The following is a 17,895-nucleotide window of genomic DNA, read 5'->3' on the forward strand; positions in this document are numbered from 1 at the left end:
ACAGATGATGTGGTAGACAGACACCTCTCCCTGCAAATAGCTGCAAATAATGGAGCATTTTCCGTATAGTATTTCTTGGGCTGCTGGTCCCCAGAAGCAGCTCTGGGTGGGGGTTCGGGAACTCGAGGCCAGTTCAGCCTGGAGCCCAAAGGTTGAGCTTCTGAGCCTAGAACAAACACTGCCCCCAAGGCTGGACCAGAGCCTAACTGACCCCATGGACCTACAGGGTAGGGAAGGGTTGGGGTCTCCCCAGGGGGACAAATGTTAGGATAAATGAGTTGCACCCTAAGGGGGTGTAGAGGAAGAGGAAGGCAGGGTCCCTGTCCTCAGGAGAGCCTGGTCTAATTAGAAAAAAGTGCTTTTGGTATGGGAAGACTGAGAAAAGTCAGGAAAGCAGAAACAGCCCAGAAGTATACATTGGAGGTGTGTTGGTGAGGGGCAGAGTGTGGACCAGAAATAGGAACGTCCTTAAGTTGACAAGCTTCCGACAGCAGGGCTGTGTCTCTTGACCCTCTGCATCCCCTCAGGCATGTCCAAGGGGCCCCGGTCCTATCGCCCCCTTCATATTCCCACCAAGTTCATTCTTCTCTGTTCTGCCAGGACCCAGGCTCAGCACGTGGTGGGAGTGGAAACAGCAGCTACCTGAAGTGGAATAAGCCGGTGCCCTGGCTCTCAGAGGTGAGGCTGCTCCTTGAAAGACAGGGTTAAAAAAACAGTGTTGATATTAGTAGGTGACTCCAGAGGCCACAGAGCATTTTATTCTAGTGGTTATTATTAAAGTTTTTCATCTAGGGGCTTCCCTGGCGATCCAATGGTTAAGACTCTGCACTTCCACTGCAGGGGGTTTGGGTTTGCTCCCTGGTTGGGGAACTAAGATCCCACATGCCACTCAGTGTCACCAAAAAGAAAATTTTTTTTCATCTAATTTGAAGCAAAAAGTTAGAGTTCCAGGCTTATTGAATTTTCTTCCTTAACTGACACAGAGAAGTGCTAACATTTGCAGGGGGGCTTCCCAGGTGGCTCAGTGGTAAAGAATCCACCTGCCAATGCAGGAGGTTCAATCCCTGGGTTGGGAAGATTCCCCTGGATCCACTCCAGTACGCTTGCTGGAAAATCCTGTGGACAGAGGAACCTGGCAGGCTACAGTCCGTGGGGTCATACAGAGTGGGACATGAGTGAGCAACTAAGCAGAAAAGTACTACTACGTGCCAGGCTTTGCATGTAACCTGTCAGCTTTATGACCCAGTAGGATAGCATCGGAGAAGGCAATGGCAAGCCACTCCAGTACTATTGCCTAGAAAATCCCCTGGGTGGAGGAGCCTGGTAGGCTGCAGTCCGTGGGGTCACTAAGGGTCGGACACAACTGAGCGACTTCACTTTCACACATTGGAGAAGGAAATGGCAACCCACTCCAGTGTTCTTGCCTGGAGAATCTCAGGGATGGGGGAGCCTGGTGGGCTTCCGTCTATGGGTCACACAGAGTCGGACACGACTGAAGTGACACAGCAGCAGCAGCAGCAGGACAGCATAGCATCCTCATTTTGTGGGTGAGAAAAGTAAACCTCAAGAAAGCTATGGGACTTTCATGTCTATGCCAGTCCCCAGTCGTAAAATTCGGCTTCCCAAACTGTCTTTCTTGGACCATTAAGTCCCATAAGATATTCCAGTCAGAAAGGAATCCATTGTGAAATATGGCTTAAAATCTATAGACCTCCACTTCCTGAAAATACATGTTAGTGCGTGAAAGATGCTGAGTTCTGTCATCCTCTATTTGACTTGGTTTCTCCCAACACACTCCAAACTTATTCACCTCCCCAACTGCCTTTTTCCATTAAACTTTAGTGCGCTGTGAAACCAGTGCTCTGAGGGACTATATACTAGGAAACTCTTGCTTTAGAAAATTTTTATAGGAAGCTGTCAAATGTGTGATTAAAAATTGTCATAACCATCCTCACACCTTTTGTTTATGTTGGACTGGACAGATTCTTTTTTTCTTGGTAGAGAAACGGAGGCTCGGAGGTTTGTGTCAGACACAAGATTACCTGGAGTAAATGCTTGTGCAGACATTCCAGAGCAGCATAGTGATTTGGGGGTGAACATTTTAAATGTGGGCATTAGACCATGCAACTTGTCCAGGCCTTTCTTGGCCGGTTGGTGGCGGCCAGCCAGTCTTCTTCATCCACACCTAGCACAGGTTGGTCTCTCCCGCCTGGATGATTTCATTTCCAGTCCACCCATTTGCTGTGGGGCGAGAGTGAAGGAGGTGGTGTCATGCGAAATATGATGGTAGGTTATCTACCGTGAAATTGCCTCTGGTTAAATCCTGAAAGAGCGTGGATTACATCACTGGCACACCTGTACCGGGTGACATCATCGGGTAATTAGGCCCCACCCCACCTGGAGATAGTATTGTGGAAACCATTGGTCCAGCAATTCAGCCTTCTCTCCTTTGAGGCCAGTTTGGATCATTTTCCTTAATGAACCGATTATTTTGAAAGATTGTAACTACATCATAGTCTGCATTTGTTAATCATTAATTTTCCCACTTTTCTTAGCCAGTCAAGGGTGGAGATATATATATGAGCTGTTTGTATGCTCCGTTGTGTCCAATTCTTTGTGACCCCATGGTCTATAGCCCACCAGGCTCATCTGTCCATGGGATTTTCTAGGCAAGAATATTGAAGTGGATTGCCATTTCCTCCTCTAAGGGATCTTCCTAATCCAGTGATCGAATCCCCGTCTCTCACATTGTGGGCAGATTCTTTACCACGGAGCCATCAGGGAAGCTCCCGAGATACATCTATATATATCTCAATGAAAACAGTAACAAATAATAAATAGTGATTAAAATGTGATTAACTTTTAAAAGAAATAGTTGATCTTTTAGTAAGTGTGTTTAGCCTTTTGGTGGTAAATGCCTGATTTCCACTGGCTTTGGTATTCTATTATTAAAAGTGGCTTTTTACAGTGAATTCCCTGGCAGTCCAGTGGTTAGGACTCCATGCTCTCACTGCCGATGGCCAGGAATCAGTCCCTGATTGGGGAACTAAGGTCCGACAAGCCATGCAAACCAGCCAAAAAAAAAGAAGAAAAGAAAGTGGCTTATAAAATCCTCATCACAACCCTCAGGAATCTTCAGGGAATCCCCAATCCAGTCTTTTCATTTCACCAACGAGGGCACTTAGGTCCTGACGGTTTAGATAGCTCACAAATGCAGTCATCCAGCTGCATCCCTCTCCTCCAGCCCTCCATGGGGACCTCTATTCCCTCTCCTTACCTGTCTCCTGCCTTTGGACTTACGGTTTCAGCAGGTAGTGCTTTACCAAGCATCTGCTAGCTGTCGGGGGCTGTCAGGTTGCACTGTTATCACCGCTTTCTGGGCAATGGCTTCCAAAGGGGTTGAGCAGTAACTCCCCAAGGTGGCATAGCTCCTGCAACCCTGCCCTGTGGGTGAGCACAGACAGAACACGGGAAGGCTGCCTGTGGTCTCGTCTTTGACCAGCTCCATGCCCCAGCCTTCAGCTGGCAGCTCAGGGTCTCAGGGGCCAGCAGTGGCTCTCGAGCGCAGCAGGCTTAGTCATCACTCTGCTGTTCAGATGGAGAGTGGATGGCGGGCAGGATGGGCTTCGTGAGGTAACTGCCCTCAGAAACCGTCCCTGTCAGCCCAAATCATGAGACTGACTAGCAGACCCCACTAATTAACAGACCTCAATGGCAGTGCATTCACTTACCATCAGTATTCGGCCCACTGACTGAACACTGTCTGCTACTCTGCTCCCCCTACAAAGCCAACATCATTACAGGAAAGAAATGTGGTGGATATAGAGTCAGATCAAAGCAAGTTGGAGTCCACGGGTCATGTCGCGTGGGCTCCGTGACTTGGTGTCTGTCTCCCGAGGGCTGGGATCCTGACTTCCCTTCTCAGGCTCCACCCTGCCCCTTTTTTTTCCTCTAACAGTTTTGTTGAGATATAGTTCATGTACCGTAATTTTTAAAATATGAATTTATTGTCAGTGATGGGTCTTAGTTGCAGGACTCCAGTGCTTCAGTTGCATGTGGGATGTTAGTTTTCCGACCAGGGATTGAACCCGGGTCCCCTGCATTGGAAGGAGGATTCTTAACCTCTGGACCACCAGGGAAGTCCCTATAATTCACCCAATTAATGTGTACAAGTCAATAGTGTTTAGTATACTCATAGAGTTGTCATCCAAAACTATCAATTTAATATCAACAGGTTTTTGTCACCACTAAGGGAAACTGCTCACCTAAGAGCCTCACTACCCTCAGTCTCCAGCTCCCAGGAAGCGCTAGTCTAGCCTATCTCTCTGGATCTGCCCATTCAGATAGACTCTCTCTATATGAAGACTCTTCATATACAGAGACTCGTACTATACGTGGCCGTTTGATCTGGCTTCTCTCACTGAGCATTACGTTTTCAAGGCCCATCCATGTGGCAGCGTTTGTGTCAGAACTTCATTCCTTTTTCTGGTTGAGGAATCTTCCGCTGTGTGGATGGACCTCATTTTCTTATCCTCGGAAATGGATGTTTGGGCTGTTTCTGCTTTCGGCTCCTGGGAATAATGCTGCTGTGGACGTTTGTGCGTGGATCAGACCTGCCTTTTTTCAGGGCCCTGAACCACCACCGTCCCACACATGGTAACCATGGGAGACAAAAATGACATCACAGTTCAGTTACAGAGCATCTATTCAAACGGGGGTAATGTTCCCCACTAGGATTTCACCAGATGGGGCTCTGGTCCCTTCCTCCATCCAGAGCAACCTCTTATCCTCACAGATAGGGGTTGGGAGCCCCTTGATTCCAAAGGGGAGCTCACTTGAGGGGCAGGTGTGAGCAGGAATCAAGAGGCTATAGAGACTCTAAAGAGGAGTCCGGAATGCGAGCCTCATTGTCCTGCTGGGTGGAGGTCACATGGTTCTGCCAGGTGTGCTGGTCTTGTAAGCGTGAACCTGGCCAAGCAGCAGCCTGGTCCATGCTCACACCGGTGCTGGGCTGCCCCACCGCCCCCGGGGGGTGGACCGCCTTCACGCCCTCTGCATCTCAGCCTCTGCAGTAACCTTGGCACAGGTGTCTCATACTTCCACATGTCTCTCTCCTCCAGGGACCCCTTTCCATCTTTGCATCAACACTGGTACAAACATCTCTAGTGCTTATAGGATAAATGAAGCCATAAACATGGCTTCAGGTTTAGCTTCTCTGAGCACTTGTTCCCTTGGATACTTAAGATGTGCAAGGAGCCCCGAGGAGGGAGCTGTAACTCTGCTGGGAGAAATTGTAGACGCCTAGAGAGAGATTTGAGAAGAGCCTTAAAGGATGAACTGGAATTTTCTGGGTGGGGAAGAAAGGAAAAGGTCTTCCAACCAGGAAACTGTCTGCAAAGGCGGAGAGGAGTGTGCGGGTGGAGGGCAGGTGTGACTGGGAGAGGCTGGGAAGGCAGGTTTTGTCCAGAAGCCTCTGAGAACCTTCAGAGGTATGAGGTGGCGGAGTGGCATGGTCAGATCTGTCTTTAGAAACTGCCCCACCCCCAGGTTTTATTTATTTATTTGGCTGCGCCAGGTCTCAGTTGCAGCACGTGGGGTCTCAGATCTTCTTTGCAGCCTGCGGGATCTTTAGGTACAGCGTGCAAACTCTTAGTTGCGATGGAGTCTTGGCCACTGGACTGTGAGGCAAGTCCCCGGATCTGTCTTTAGAAAGACAGCTCTGCAGGCTGTGTGAGGGAATCAGTGGTGGGAGTCACCTCCATCCTGTTGGGAGGCTCTGGGAGGCCAGCGAGGCCTGGCAGAGGCCCTGTCCTGGTGGAAGGCAGTGGACATTCCCAGGTGAGCGCCCACAGGCAGTATCCGCACCCCTAGATGCTCTCCCATTTCCACAGGGTTCATTGCTGTGTGTCCTTGGGGAGTCAGTTTACCTCTCTGGGCTTTAATAGTGTTGACTCTGAAAGGAAAAGTTTCAACAGGTATTTTCTCCGTTGCTTGTGACTGGACGTTTCAAGTCTGTCTCTGGTCATGGATGTGCTCTGGCCTTGGCAGTAACCAGGGCTCCTCCCTGGGCCTTAACCCTGCTGGATGGTGAGAAGGGGGCAAAGGGCAGTGCTGACCAGCCCGAGTCCTACATCCTTGCCCATCACAACGTCTCCAAAGCTTGGAGGGACACAAACCAAGGTCGGGTCACCATCAAGGCCTGGGGAGGAAGAAGGTGCTCACTAGTACCTCAGGGGACTCCCCCGCCTAGAGCCTAAGAGGGGTGAGGGGTGGCTGGAGGGTGGGCTTAGGACTGAATCAGGGCTTTACCCCCCGGGACATGGACACTTCTGTCCACCCGCCTGGGTTTCCCCTGCGGCTCAAGCCATGAGGGGCAGGTGGGGGCAACCAGCTCCCTCCTCCCTCGTCCTTCCCCTGTCCCAGCCCCTGTGGCCTCTGGCCCCCTAGCTGAACAAGCAGACTTCTGGGGGTGTCCCCCCTACCCTCGGTTTTCTGTGGACTCAAGAGTCTCCCGGGGAGGGTTGGGGAGGGGGGTGGCTTGGAGGAGACAACTGAGTCTTGTAAACAGGACTCAGGAATTTCCCCAGAAGTGGCACAATGTCCCCATTCTTTCCTTCCCAGCAGCCCCAGGCTGCCTCCAACCTACTCAGCCCGCATTCTCTCTCCCACCCACCCCAGCCCCCCACTCACATTCCAGGGAGCGATGGCTGCTCCCCGAGGTCCCCAGGCCACCAAGCACAGGAAGAGCCAAGTTCTGAGGGGATGGGGTAACAGGCTCTCCAAGTGGGGATGGGAGACCCCTCCAGCTGCACCTCAGGTCTTGGCAGTCCCATGGGGGAGGCTCTGCCTGGTCCCTTCTCTCCCCCTACCACCATCCCTCCCTCCAGAGCTCTTGCTAAAGGCCTTCTATGTGGGAAGGCCTTCCAGTTTGGGTATCCCCTCCTCTGTCTCCCTAAGGCCACTGGGATTTGGTGTCTGATGGGGGGAACGGAGGGCCTGTTCATGTGGCCTGATGGGGTCCACCTCCCATAATCTAGAGATGGGGGAGAGGGGAGAGTAAGATGGGGTCACCTGAAGCACTGTGTTCAGATGATTTGGGAGAGGTTCCCCCTCCCTCCCCTCCCCCTCTCCCTGCCCTTCCACCAGCTGGAGTCCTGGCTTCCCACCCGTCCCCTCTCCCCCGGGGGTCCCTGTGCCTCCTAGCTTAGTCCTGTGCCCACCAGCCCCCAGCCGAGGAGGGAGGGGACCTGCTTGCTCCTGCTTTCCCTTGGCTGCCCCTGAGCCCCAGGCACCTGGGCAGTGGTCCATGAGAGGCTCTCAAGAGAGCCAGCCTCAGGACCCTCTGCCAGCTGAGGGGGCAGCTCGAAGACCAGGGGGGTGAGGTTTCACCCAGGCCAGACAGCCACGTGGCTTTCCTCTTTTGAGACCAAAGGTGTGCGTGCGTGCTAAGTTGCTTCAGTTGTGTCTGACTCTGCAACCCCATGGACTGTAGCCCACCAGGCTCCTCTGTCCGTGGGATACTCCAGGCAAGAATACTGGAGTGGGTTGCCATGCCCTTCTCCATGAGACCGAAGGGAAGGGGGCCAAACCAGCTGAAACCCAGCCTGGCGCCTCCCTCCTGCCACTCTGTCCTGCCTGTAACTCCCCCTGCCTGGGGGGTATAGACCAGCCCCCTTCCTGTGTATGTGTGTGTGTGTGTGTACATGCATGTGTGCATCTGTGTGTGAACACATGCAAGGCCAGAAAAACAGACCAGACCTCGGGACCAGGCCATGCAGCCATGGGGCTGAGGATGGGAAAGGGGCCGACGTGGACCATAACCTTGAACAGTGAGGCACGCTGGGCTGGGCAGGCCAGGCCTCTGTCTCACACTCACTCCTCCCCATCCCCGCAGTTCCGCGGCCGTGTCAACCTGCACGTGTTTGAGGACTGGTGCGGCAGCTCCGTCCAGCAGCTGCGGAGAAACCTCCACTTCCCCCTGTACCCCCACGTAAGTGCCTCCTGCCTGCTCCCGCCCCGCTCCTGGCTCTCACCACTCCCCTCCCCCTGCAACTTCCGCCTTCCTCCCCTTCCCTTGCTTTTTCTGGTTCACGTCCTTTCCTTTATCCCGTGGATGCCCTTCGTCTGCCCACACTATCTCCCTTGTTCCCTCCTGAGAGATCCTGTCCATTTCCCTGTCTTCCTCATGGCTCACAATATGGTTTCCCCAGGGGCCACCAGATCCAGTTGCGTGGGTTGTGTGCTGTTCAAGGTCTGAATAAAGAAGCACGTGGGAGCCTGTGCCCAGGTTCCACCTGCCTCCCTCCCATTGTCCCACCAGCCTGAGCAGACCCGGCGCTTCACTTTCCTCTTCCCTCCCTGGGTAATGATCCCCCACTTTCCCGGCACAGATCCGCACAACCCTAAGGAAGCTGGCCGTGTCTCCCAAGTGGACCAACTACGGCCTCCGCATCTTTGGCTACCTGCACCCCTTCACGGACGGTGAGGCCAGCCCCGCATCCTGCCCTTCCCCTTCCTGTCTGAGTTCCAGGGTGCCTGGGCATGTTGCCTGCCCTGGACTGGCTAGACCGTTAGCCCACTTTCAGGGGAGCAGGGTTTGGACATGGTGAAGCCTCAATGCATGCCCCCAGGTGGCCACTTCACACCCTGATTTGCAGGGTCTGAAACTAGCTTACCCCTCTCTGTAAGTGTCCCCCTATCCATGGAGTCTCCCAGGTGTAGAAACCCCTGCTTTACAAAGTGGGCAGGCTGGCACAGTGCCCCACAGAGAATTTAGTCTCTGAGACGTGAGTGCCTGCTAGGGGAAGTCTCATCCTGCCCTCACCTGGGAAACCACCCCCCATGCCCAGGGGAGATCCAGTTTGCCATCGCTGCCGACGACAACGCAGAATTCTGGCTGAGCCAGGACGACCAGGTCTCCGGCCTGCGGCTGCTGGCCAGCGTGGGCAAGGTAGGGTCTGCTCAGCCCCACAGGCCCTCCTGTCCCCCAGGAGCCAGGTCACTTGCCTCCATCAGGACACTGTTACAGAGGGATGGACGGGATGTGGGCGGGAACACACCTGGAGAAGACTCAGGTCTAGGCCATACCCATCCTGGTCCTGGTGCTGAGGATTTGTGTGGCTTCTCAGGTTGCATTTCGGGGAGCACTTTGAGGAAAGGGAGTTGCTTCTTGAGTGGTCCCGAGCCCCCTCCCATCCCTCAGCATCTCCCCTCCCTCCCTCCCACCTCCCTCCTTTCTACTTGTCTCCTCACTCATCACTCCCACCCTCCCTCTCTCCCCGCATCTCCAGACTGGAAAAGAGTGGACTGCCCCTGGAGAGTTCGGGAAGTTCCGGAGTCAGATTTCAAAGCCAGTCAGGTGAGTATGGCTCATGGTGAGCAGCAGATCCCCCAACCTCCTTCCTGAACGGGGGCAGGCTGGGAGTTGGGCCCCGGGGGGACCCCTCTGCCACCCACCCCCCATCACAGAGGTCCAGCAAGCCAGGGCCCCCTGCATTTCGGGAGAATGACAGAGACCTTCTGGCCCATCCTTCTTCACTTTACAGATGAAGACCTGAGGCCCAGAGAGGGCTGTGACTTAATGAGGGTCACACAGATATTGGGTGGCACTCAGGGCTGGGAAACAGAACGGGTCTCCTTCCTCTCTGCCTGTTTTCTCCATCTCTGGAGAGATCTACATCTGTGCAGCCCAGAGTCCCGCTGCACTTTCTGTGCTGCACAAAATTCTGGAAGGCGGGGACCCCTGGGCAGACTGGAGGGAAGGCCCTAGTGGCTGGGTGGGAACTAACCCAGCCTCAGAGCGCCACCTGGTGGTCTGCACGCACACATGCGCGCGCGCGCGCGCGCGCACACACACACACACACATACAGTGAGAACACTTGTTGACACACACACACACACAGTGAGAACACTTGTTGACACACACACACACACGGCAAGAACACTTGTGGGCTTGATGGTTCCTGGAGTGGCTGGGGCGGGAACTAGCCCAGCCTCAGAGCGCCACCTGGTGGTCTGCACGCACACATGCGTGCGCACACACACACACACACACACATACAGTGAGAACACTTGTTGCCACACACACACACACACACGGTGAGAACACTTGTTCACACACACACACACACACTCACACGGTGAGAACACTTGTGGGCTTGATGGTTCCTGGAGTGGCTGGGGCGGGAACTAGCCCAGCCTCAGAGCGCCACCTGGTGGCACACACTCACGCACGCGTGCACACACACCCACCCACGAGAACATGTGTGGGCTTGATGGTGCCGGTGCTGGTGCTGATGGTGGTGAAACAGGCCAGCTTGCACAGAACACTGCTGAGCCAGCCCCCGTGGTCACCACTGCCCATGCGGCTCAGGGGAGCAACTGACTGCCTGGGTACAAACGCCAGTGGGGCCACTTATTACCTGGTGACTGTGGGCGAATTACCCACGATTTCTACACCTCAGCATTCTCATCTACAGACAGGGGTTAAGTGAGTTCAAATGTATAAAGCACTTAGTATGGACTCCCCAGGTGGCTCAGTGATGAAGAGTCCACCTACCAAAGCAGGAGACACAGAAGACTCAGGTTCGATCCCTGGGTTGGGAAGATCCCTTGAAGTAGGAAAGGGCAACCTGCTCCAGTATTCTTGCCTGGAAAATCCCGTGGACAGAGGAGCCTGGCGGGCTACAGTCTATAGACACAATTAAGTGTGCACGCACACACACACCCTTGGTGCTTACACAAAGGACCAGCTCTCTGAGGATTAGCACTGTTACTTCATGTGACTCCCTGAGTGTTTGTGCTGTCATTATCCCATCTCACGGGAGGGAAAACGGGCTGCCCCGTCCGTCAGTGGTGATGGGGATTCTGACCCAGGCGCTCAGCTGCAGGTCTGAGGGACCAGGAGCAGGGAGGGAGGGGCCGGGTGTGCGCGGTGCTGGGAGGCAGCCCCTGAACCGTCTCTCCCGCCAGCCTGGCAGCTGCCCGCCGGTACTACTTCGAGGTGCTGCACAAGCAGAACGACCAGGGCACCGACCACGTGGAGGTCGCGGTGAGTGCTCGCTGCCCCCTCGGCACCCACCTGGCCGCCCCTCTGCTGCTCCCTTGAGCCTTCTTCCCAATCAGCCACCTCCGACCCTTCACGTCCACCCTCCCCTCTTCCAGTGGCGGCGGAATGACCCCGGGGCCAAGTTCAGCATTATCGACTCTGCTTCCCTGTCCCTCTTCACAAGTGAGTGTCCTGCCCAGCCTGGGGATGAGGCCAGGTGGGCCAGCCTGCCAGGCTATGCCTGCTGGGGGGCCTGGCATGTGGAGGCCAGGACGTGAATGTGAAGGGTGCGGGACGAGGAGCAGAGGCCAAAGGTCAGAGGTCCTTAGCCCTCAGGGGTCAGTGACCTGGGAGGACCCTCTGCATGCTCTCGGAGTCCTTACCCCAGAACAATGCCCATCCACCCCAACACAGCATCGTCTGCTTGATTCCAAGGGGCTCCAGAAACTGTGAGGCTCAGTCCAGGAGGGAGGCCAGGCCCTACTTTGCAGATGAGCCACCATGGTTCTTGCACAGCCGTGGCCAGGGGAGAGAAAGCATGCTGACCTGCTTTCCAGCTGCAGTCCGTGGACTCTCCGATTGCACTCATCATGGCTTGTGACTTCCTGTCTGGAGGCCCCGCAGAGCAGTCTCCACCGGCTGGTGTAGCCCACATGGGCCCAGGTGTAGGAGAAGCGGGCACGGCAAAGGCCCTAGCAAGAAGGAAAGGCGGGTCTGGAGGAGCCCAGGAGATGGCAGGCAGTGTGTGTGGAGGGCAGGAGGGAGTAAGAAATGGCATGTTTGACTCACAGAAGAGGGTGGTCGTGGGGAAGAGATAAGGTGGGTGAGGGGAGGCTGCCAGCAACCAAGCAAGAGGCCACAGGGTCAGAGCAGAAGGGCCAGAAGAAGGGAGAGTTGGAATCAGTGTGAACCAAGAATAAAGAAGCCCGCAGCAAATTCAGGAAGGAAACCTATAAGATGGGCCAGAGGTTGCCAGCCTCTAGCACAGAAGGAAACCTCTCTGTGGGCCAAGGCAATTGAACCCTCAGGCAGAGAGCAAACACCCCGGAGGCCAGAGGGAGGTGCTGAGCTTCAGGGTGCCCTGCTCACCTGGGCATGGGCTTGTCCTAAGCCTGCTGGGGAGCCTGAGGCAGACACCCTGCATTCACACTCAGCTTTGCCAGCCTGTCAGCTGTGTGATCTCAGGCACAAGACTTCACTTCCGTTTGCCCAAGTTCCTTGTCTGTAAGGTAGGCATCATGATGTATTTAAGCCACAGTGGTGACGGGTTGATATTTGTAAGACACTAGCAACAGTGTCTGGCTTATTATGTAATAAGTGCTTTTCACATATTTGTTAAACTGTGCTTCATGGACATGAAATCTGTCCATGCTTCTAAGGACAGATTTCTAGCAGGTGGCAGTAAAACATTTTGAGCAAGAGGTGGCTTTTTTCAGTTCACACAAAACTGTGGTGTGTGCCAGCCACGGGGCTGGTGGAGGGGGTCCAGGGGAGATAAACAGCTGAAACCACAAGTTTAGGGGGCATGGCTTGTGGGCGCAGGGACTGGGCACATTCTATTCAGTACCAGGCTTCCCTGATGGCTTCAGCAGGTAAAGAATGCACCTGCAATGCAGGAAACACAGGAGACGCAATTTCAATCCCTGGGTCGGGAAGATTCCCAGGCAGAGGAAATGGCAACCCACTCCAACGGTCTTGCCTGGAGAATCCCATAGACAGAGAAACCTGGAGGGCTACAGTCCATGGGGTTGTAGCGTCAGACACAACTGAACAACTAAACAGACACACACACACACACACACACACATACATACTATACCAGGTTGTGGGGCGGCTGGTACCAGAGCCTTGACCTGGCCCCTCGAGAAGGCAGGGGCCTGGCTTCTGGGCTGGCTTCTCTGGGAGTCATGGCTGTCCTGCTCTTTCCTCCCTGGGCCCAGATGAGACCCTCCTGAGGATGGACGAGGTGGACCACATCCCGCAGACAGCAGCCAGCCACATGGGCTCCCCAGACCCCCTTCCCACTGATGAACAACCACCCGCTGACATGCTGCGGCCCGACCCTCGGGACACTCTCTACAGAGGTAAGGCCTCGCCACGTACTTGACCTCTGGCCTGGGGATGCACTGCCAGGCCCATGGTGTCAGGGAGGAGACTCAGGAGGCTTCTGTCCTACAGTGTCCCCAAACCAGAGGCTTTTTGCTTTCATGTATGTGAAATAGAACACATGTACAGAACAGTGCAGAAATACAGATGGACCGCTTCACAGTCATACCGATCATTACAGAGCAAACGTGACAGGACAAGAAGTAGAGCCAGAATCCAGACATGCCTCTGCAATCGCAGGGATCAGTTTCTCACTGGATTCTAGCTCTTGTGAGAGAAGTATGTCCCCACTAAGGCGTTGGGGACTTAAACTGTCAGGGGCATTTACATCTTAAAAGTTGACGTGGACTTCCCTGAGGGTCCAGTGGCTAAGACTCCTCGCTCCCAATGCAGGGGGCCCAGGTTTCATCCCTGGTCGGGGAACTAGATCCCACACACCACAGCTAAATAGTTCACATGCTGCAGCTAAGACCCAGAGCAGCCAAATAAATAAATAAATACCTTAAAATAAAAAAAGATGACGTGTCCCCTTCCCTCCACCCCCACGCCCCTCCATGACAAGTGGAAGGAAATTCAGTTACTGACGCTGCACTCAGGTAAGGCTTTGTGGCCTCTTGGAAGTTTCGAAACCTGTTTTGAGACTGGCCGTGTACAGCGATCCCAGCGCTCTACTGTGCCTTGAGCTGGGGACTGTGTCCAAGCTCCTTGTCTCCAAGGTGCCCTGTGAATGCCACCCCCACCCTCGAGGGGGGGCCAGCTCAGTTTAGCAGCCTCAGCCACCGGATGTGGACTCTCTCACAAGCAAATACAGACACGCGCAGGCTCCAGGCTGAGCCGCAGCCCTCAGTCACCTCCTTCCATCCCCAGTGCCTCTGATCCCCAAGGCTCAGCTCCGACACGTCCTGCCTGACTGCCCCTACAAGCCCAGCTACCTGGTGGACGGGCTTCCTCTGCAGCGCTACCAGGGACTCCGGTTTGTAAGTCTCACCTGGGCGACAGGGGCTGGAATGGGAGGGGCTGGCTGAGGCCGACCCCCTCCTCCCCACGCCACACCCCGGCAGCCTGGGGCCTGGAGAACTCCACTGTGCCTGACCTCCCCACGCCACACCGCTGGTATTCCGCGGGTGCCCAGCCTGAATGGGCAGCCCTGCGGAGCCCGGCGCTGTGCAGTGTGTGGCCTGGCCAAGGCCTCCTACCCTTTGCCCGAGGACAGTGGTATTTATTAAACTGTAGATGAGGCGCTCGGGAGGTGAACTGTGGAGGGGCTCGGCTTTAGAGAACCCAGAGCCCATGTGGAGGCTGAGAGGTGGGATGATGCTGGGCTCCTGGGCCCAGAGATGACAGCAGGGGAGACTGGAGGCAGGACAGAGGACTGGGGGCAGCTATGGGGCAGGGTTGAGAGGGTTTTGGTGGCCGTGGCCTAGAGCTGTGTTTGAAGGGGGGCAGAAAGCAGTGTAGGGAGTAGCGGGGGTTGGTCCAGGGTGCAGGAGGCGGTGGGAAAGGCCACAGGAGAGGTGGGTGGTCTTGGCTGCAGCTGGATGAGCTGGGGCAGAAGACAGGAAGTGGGCACCGGGGAGCCTGGCTTGGGGGCATGTGCCACCCAGGTCCCAGGAGGGGGTGTAAAGAGTGGCCGGAATCCAGATGCTTGGTCCACGGCAGCCCTGTGCCTCCCTCCTCCCGCCAGATTCACCTGTCCTTTGTTTACCCTAATGACTACACCCGCCTGAGCCACATGGAGACCCAGAATAAGTGCTTCTACCAGGAAAATGCCTACTACCAGGACAGGTGAGGCGCTGAGTGGGGGCAGCCAGGAGAGCTCCCTGGACCGAGGGGGCTGCGAGGGCGCTCCACCGGGGGCCTCGGCTTTTCCTGGGTGCTTCACACACGCACGTGCACCTGCACACCTATATGCACACGCACTCACACCCCCTCCCCTGTACCCTCGGCCGGCTGTGACCTCAGAGCTCCCCTCCTCCCCACTGCAGGCTCAGCTTTCAAGACTACATCAAGATTGACCAGCCTCAGAAGCAGGGCCCAGAGCAGCCAGGTAGAGTGATGGCCGAGCCTCCAGGCCAGGCTGGAGGGCGACAGTCCAGACTGGGTCAGAACCACCCCCAGGAGCTTAGAGTGCAAACCCTGCAGCCTCTTCCCCCAAGCCTAAGAGATGGGGAGCAGCCCTTCGCCCTCTTAATTTCCAAGACACAAGTAGGGACGTTTCAAAAGTGAGGTGGTCCAGAGGGGGAGATTCAGGGCCCTGGCGGACGCACCCTGAAGGCCCGAGAACCTTCCTGCCCTGCAGTTAGGAAACTGCCCTGCAGAAGCACTGTCCTCCCACGGCCTCTCACCTTGCGGGCTTGGGGCCTGACCTGCCCCCGGCCATCCACTGGGCCCCTGCTAGCACTTTCTGTCCCTCACATCACCACCCTTGACAACAACCCTTTATGCCGATGGAGACACTGGGTTAGTTGAGCTGAGTAACTCACCCTGGGTCTTGCTGGGGACCCTGCCCACCTCACCTACCTAGTCCTCAGCTGTCTCTGGATCTTTTTGGGGAGAGGTTGAAAAGCCCATGTGAGGGATGGTTTTAACAGCAGGTTTCGAGGACGGCCTTCTAGAAGAATCCCAGTATGGAGAAGCAGCAGAGGACACCCCTGTCCCTGATGGCCAGAATGCCAGGATGCCAGCAGGGAAGTCAGGCCCCCCTACAGCCCCCGAGCAGGATGCCCCTGACCACCGCCTCCGAAACCTGCGGAGACTCCTGGCTCGGGCCCAGGAGGGCCTGGCAGCGCCCCCTCCCTGGCAGAACTCCACAGCCTCCCTCCCCGTGAGGCCCAGCACTGCCCCTGCCCAGCCAGCAGACAAGAAGGCGAGGAAGCCCAGCCTTGAGCCCCACCAGGCTCCGCAGCATCCTGACAAGTGGCCCCCAGGGCCCCTGACCGGGCACTTGCCACCAGCGAAAAGGCCCAGGCCCCCTGGTGCCGGTCCTGGGAAGGTGCTTGGGCAGTCCCAGTGGCTGAACCAGGTCGAGTCGTACATCGCAGAGCAGAGAAGGGGCGATGGGATGGAGCCTCCCGACCCCGGGAGGGGCTGGCCCGAGGAGCAGGATGTGGTGGTGGCAGTAGCCGGCCAAGAAGGACAAATGGAGGGTGAGGCCGAGGAGGAGGATGATGGGGAGGACGAGGAGGATGTGAGCGAGGTGTTGGAGTACCTGTCCATGTTCGACCCGGTGGTGAACTGGGAGCAGACCTTCAGCGCCCACGACCTGGACTTCCAAGCACTGCGGACGGACTGGATCGACCTGAGCTGTAACACGTCGGGCAACTTGCTGCTTCCGGAGCAGGAGGCGCTCGAGGTCACGCGGGTCTTCCTGAAGAAGCTCAACCAGAGGAGCCGGGGGTAAGGTAAAGGGCTCTCTGGGGCCGGGCGGGGAGGGGCGCCCGGGAGAATGTGTGCCTTTGGGTCTTGGTCCCACCGTCGGGCAAGGTCTGAAACCCTCAGGGCCTGGCCCTGGGCACGGGCTGAACTCTGAGAAGGTACTCGTGCAAGGAGCCGGTAAAGAGGTGGAAGTAGCAAAACTGGCGTTAAAAATACAGCCTGAGACCCCAGATGTGGGCTGGAAGGGCGGCAGCAGAAGGCGCGACTGAGCGCTTGTTTTTTTCATTCATTCATTTGTTTGTTTTCAACCCACTGACATTTTTCTAATTGAGATAAAAGGAATATATCATTTAATTCACCATTTAGGAGTGTACAGTTGAGTGGTTTTTAAGTATATTTAGAATATTGTGCAGCCACCACCCCTATCTGATTCTAGAATGTTTTCATCACTTTTAAAAGATATCTGGTTAGCAGTTTGCCTCCTTCCTCCCAGGCTCTGGCCACCACTGCTTTGCTTGGTCTCTGTAGATTTACCTGTGCCAGACATTTCTCATGTGTCCGGCTTCTTCCACTTAGCAGCTGCTTCCAAGGCTCTTGCACATTGTAGACTGTATCAGTGCTTCATTTCTTTGTACAGCTGTGTAATATTCCACTGTCTGGGCAGACTACATTTTGTCTGTTTGGTCATCAGTGGATGGACATTTGGGCTGTTTCCACTTTTTGCTCTTATGAATGGTGCTGCTATGAACATTCATGTGCAGGGTATTTGCGTGACCCTGTTTTCAGTTCTCCTGGGTAAATTCCTTGGGATTGAATGGCTGGGTCATAGAGTAACTCTAGCTTTAACATTTTGAGGAGCTGCCAACTCTTTTGCAAATCATCCGTACCATTTTACGTTCCCATCAGCGGTGTATAAAGGCTCCAGTTTCTTCATACTCTCACCAATTCTAATCTTCCTTTTTTTAAAAATAGCCACGCTAGTGGATGTGGAGTGGTATTGCACTGTGGTTTTGATTTGCATTTCCCTTGTAACTAGTGATCTCAGGCCAACCAGTCAGCATTTCCAATCGTCTGTCGTGTCTTTTCTTTTAAAATTATTCTTTTATTAGCCATACGTATTTTTTAAAATTCATTTGTTTTTTGGCTCTGCTGGGTCTTTGTTGCTGCACGCAGGCTTTCTCTAGCTGCAGTGAGCAGGGGCTGCTCTCTAGGTGTGGCTCTCCGGCTCAGTCGCTGTGGCACACGGGCTCAAGAGTTGTGGTGCATGGGCTTAGTTGCTCTGCGGTGTGTGAGATCTTTCAGGACTAGGGGTTGAACCCACGTCCCCGGCAGGCGGATTCTTAACCGCTGGACTGCCGGGAAGTCC

At 55.1% G+C, this 17,895-nt stretch overlaps 1 protein-coding gene across 2 annotated transcripts in view; it reads left to right on the plus strand.

Annotated features, from left to right (window-relative positions):
* Nucleotides 1-17,895, plus strand: part of B4GALNT3 (beta-1,4-N-acetyl-galactosaminyltransferase 3) — a 103,304-nt gene that overhangs the window by 78,758 nt on the left and 6,651 nt on the right. The window contains exons 3-14 of one of the 2 annotated variants that reach the window (XM_055396001.2): nt 601-678; nt 7,895-7,990; nt 8,391-8,481; nt 8,850-8,950; nt 9,291-9,358; nt 10,973-11,051; nt 11,165-11,231; nt 12,989-13,132; nt 14,022-14,131; nt 14,839-14,939; nt 15,140-15,201; nt 15,746-16,550. In XM_055396001.2, the coding sequence (XP_055251976.2) occupies nt 601-678; nt 7,895-7,990; nt 8,391-8,481; nt 8,850-8,950; nt 9,291-9,358; nt 10,973-11,051; nt 11,165-11,231; nt 12,989-13,132; nt 14,022-14,131; nt 14,839-14,939; nt 15,140-15,201; nt 15,746-16,550 (1,802 nt within the window). The remainder of the gene's footprint in view (nt 1-600; nt 679-7,894; nt 7,991-8,390; nt 8,482-8,849; nt 8,951-9,290; nt 9,359-10,972; nt 11,052-11,164; nt 11,232-12,988; nt 13,133-14,021; nt 14,132-14,838; nt 14,940-15,139; nt 15,202-15,745; nt 16,551-17,895) is intronic. The other variant, XM_055396002.2, reaches the window with a different exon arrangement.

This window comes from Moschus berezovskii, chromosome 6, assembly GCF_049115385.1.
Source record: "Moschus berezovskii isolate FMDL1 chromosome 6, NW_MosBer_1.0, whole genome shotgun sequence".
Lineage (NCBI taxonomy): Eukaryota > Metazoa > Chordata > Mammalia > Artiodactyla > Moschidae > Moschus > Moschus berezovskii.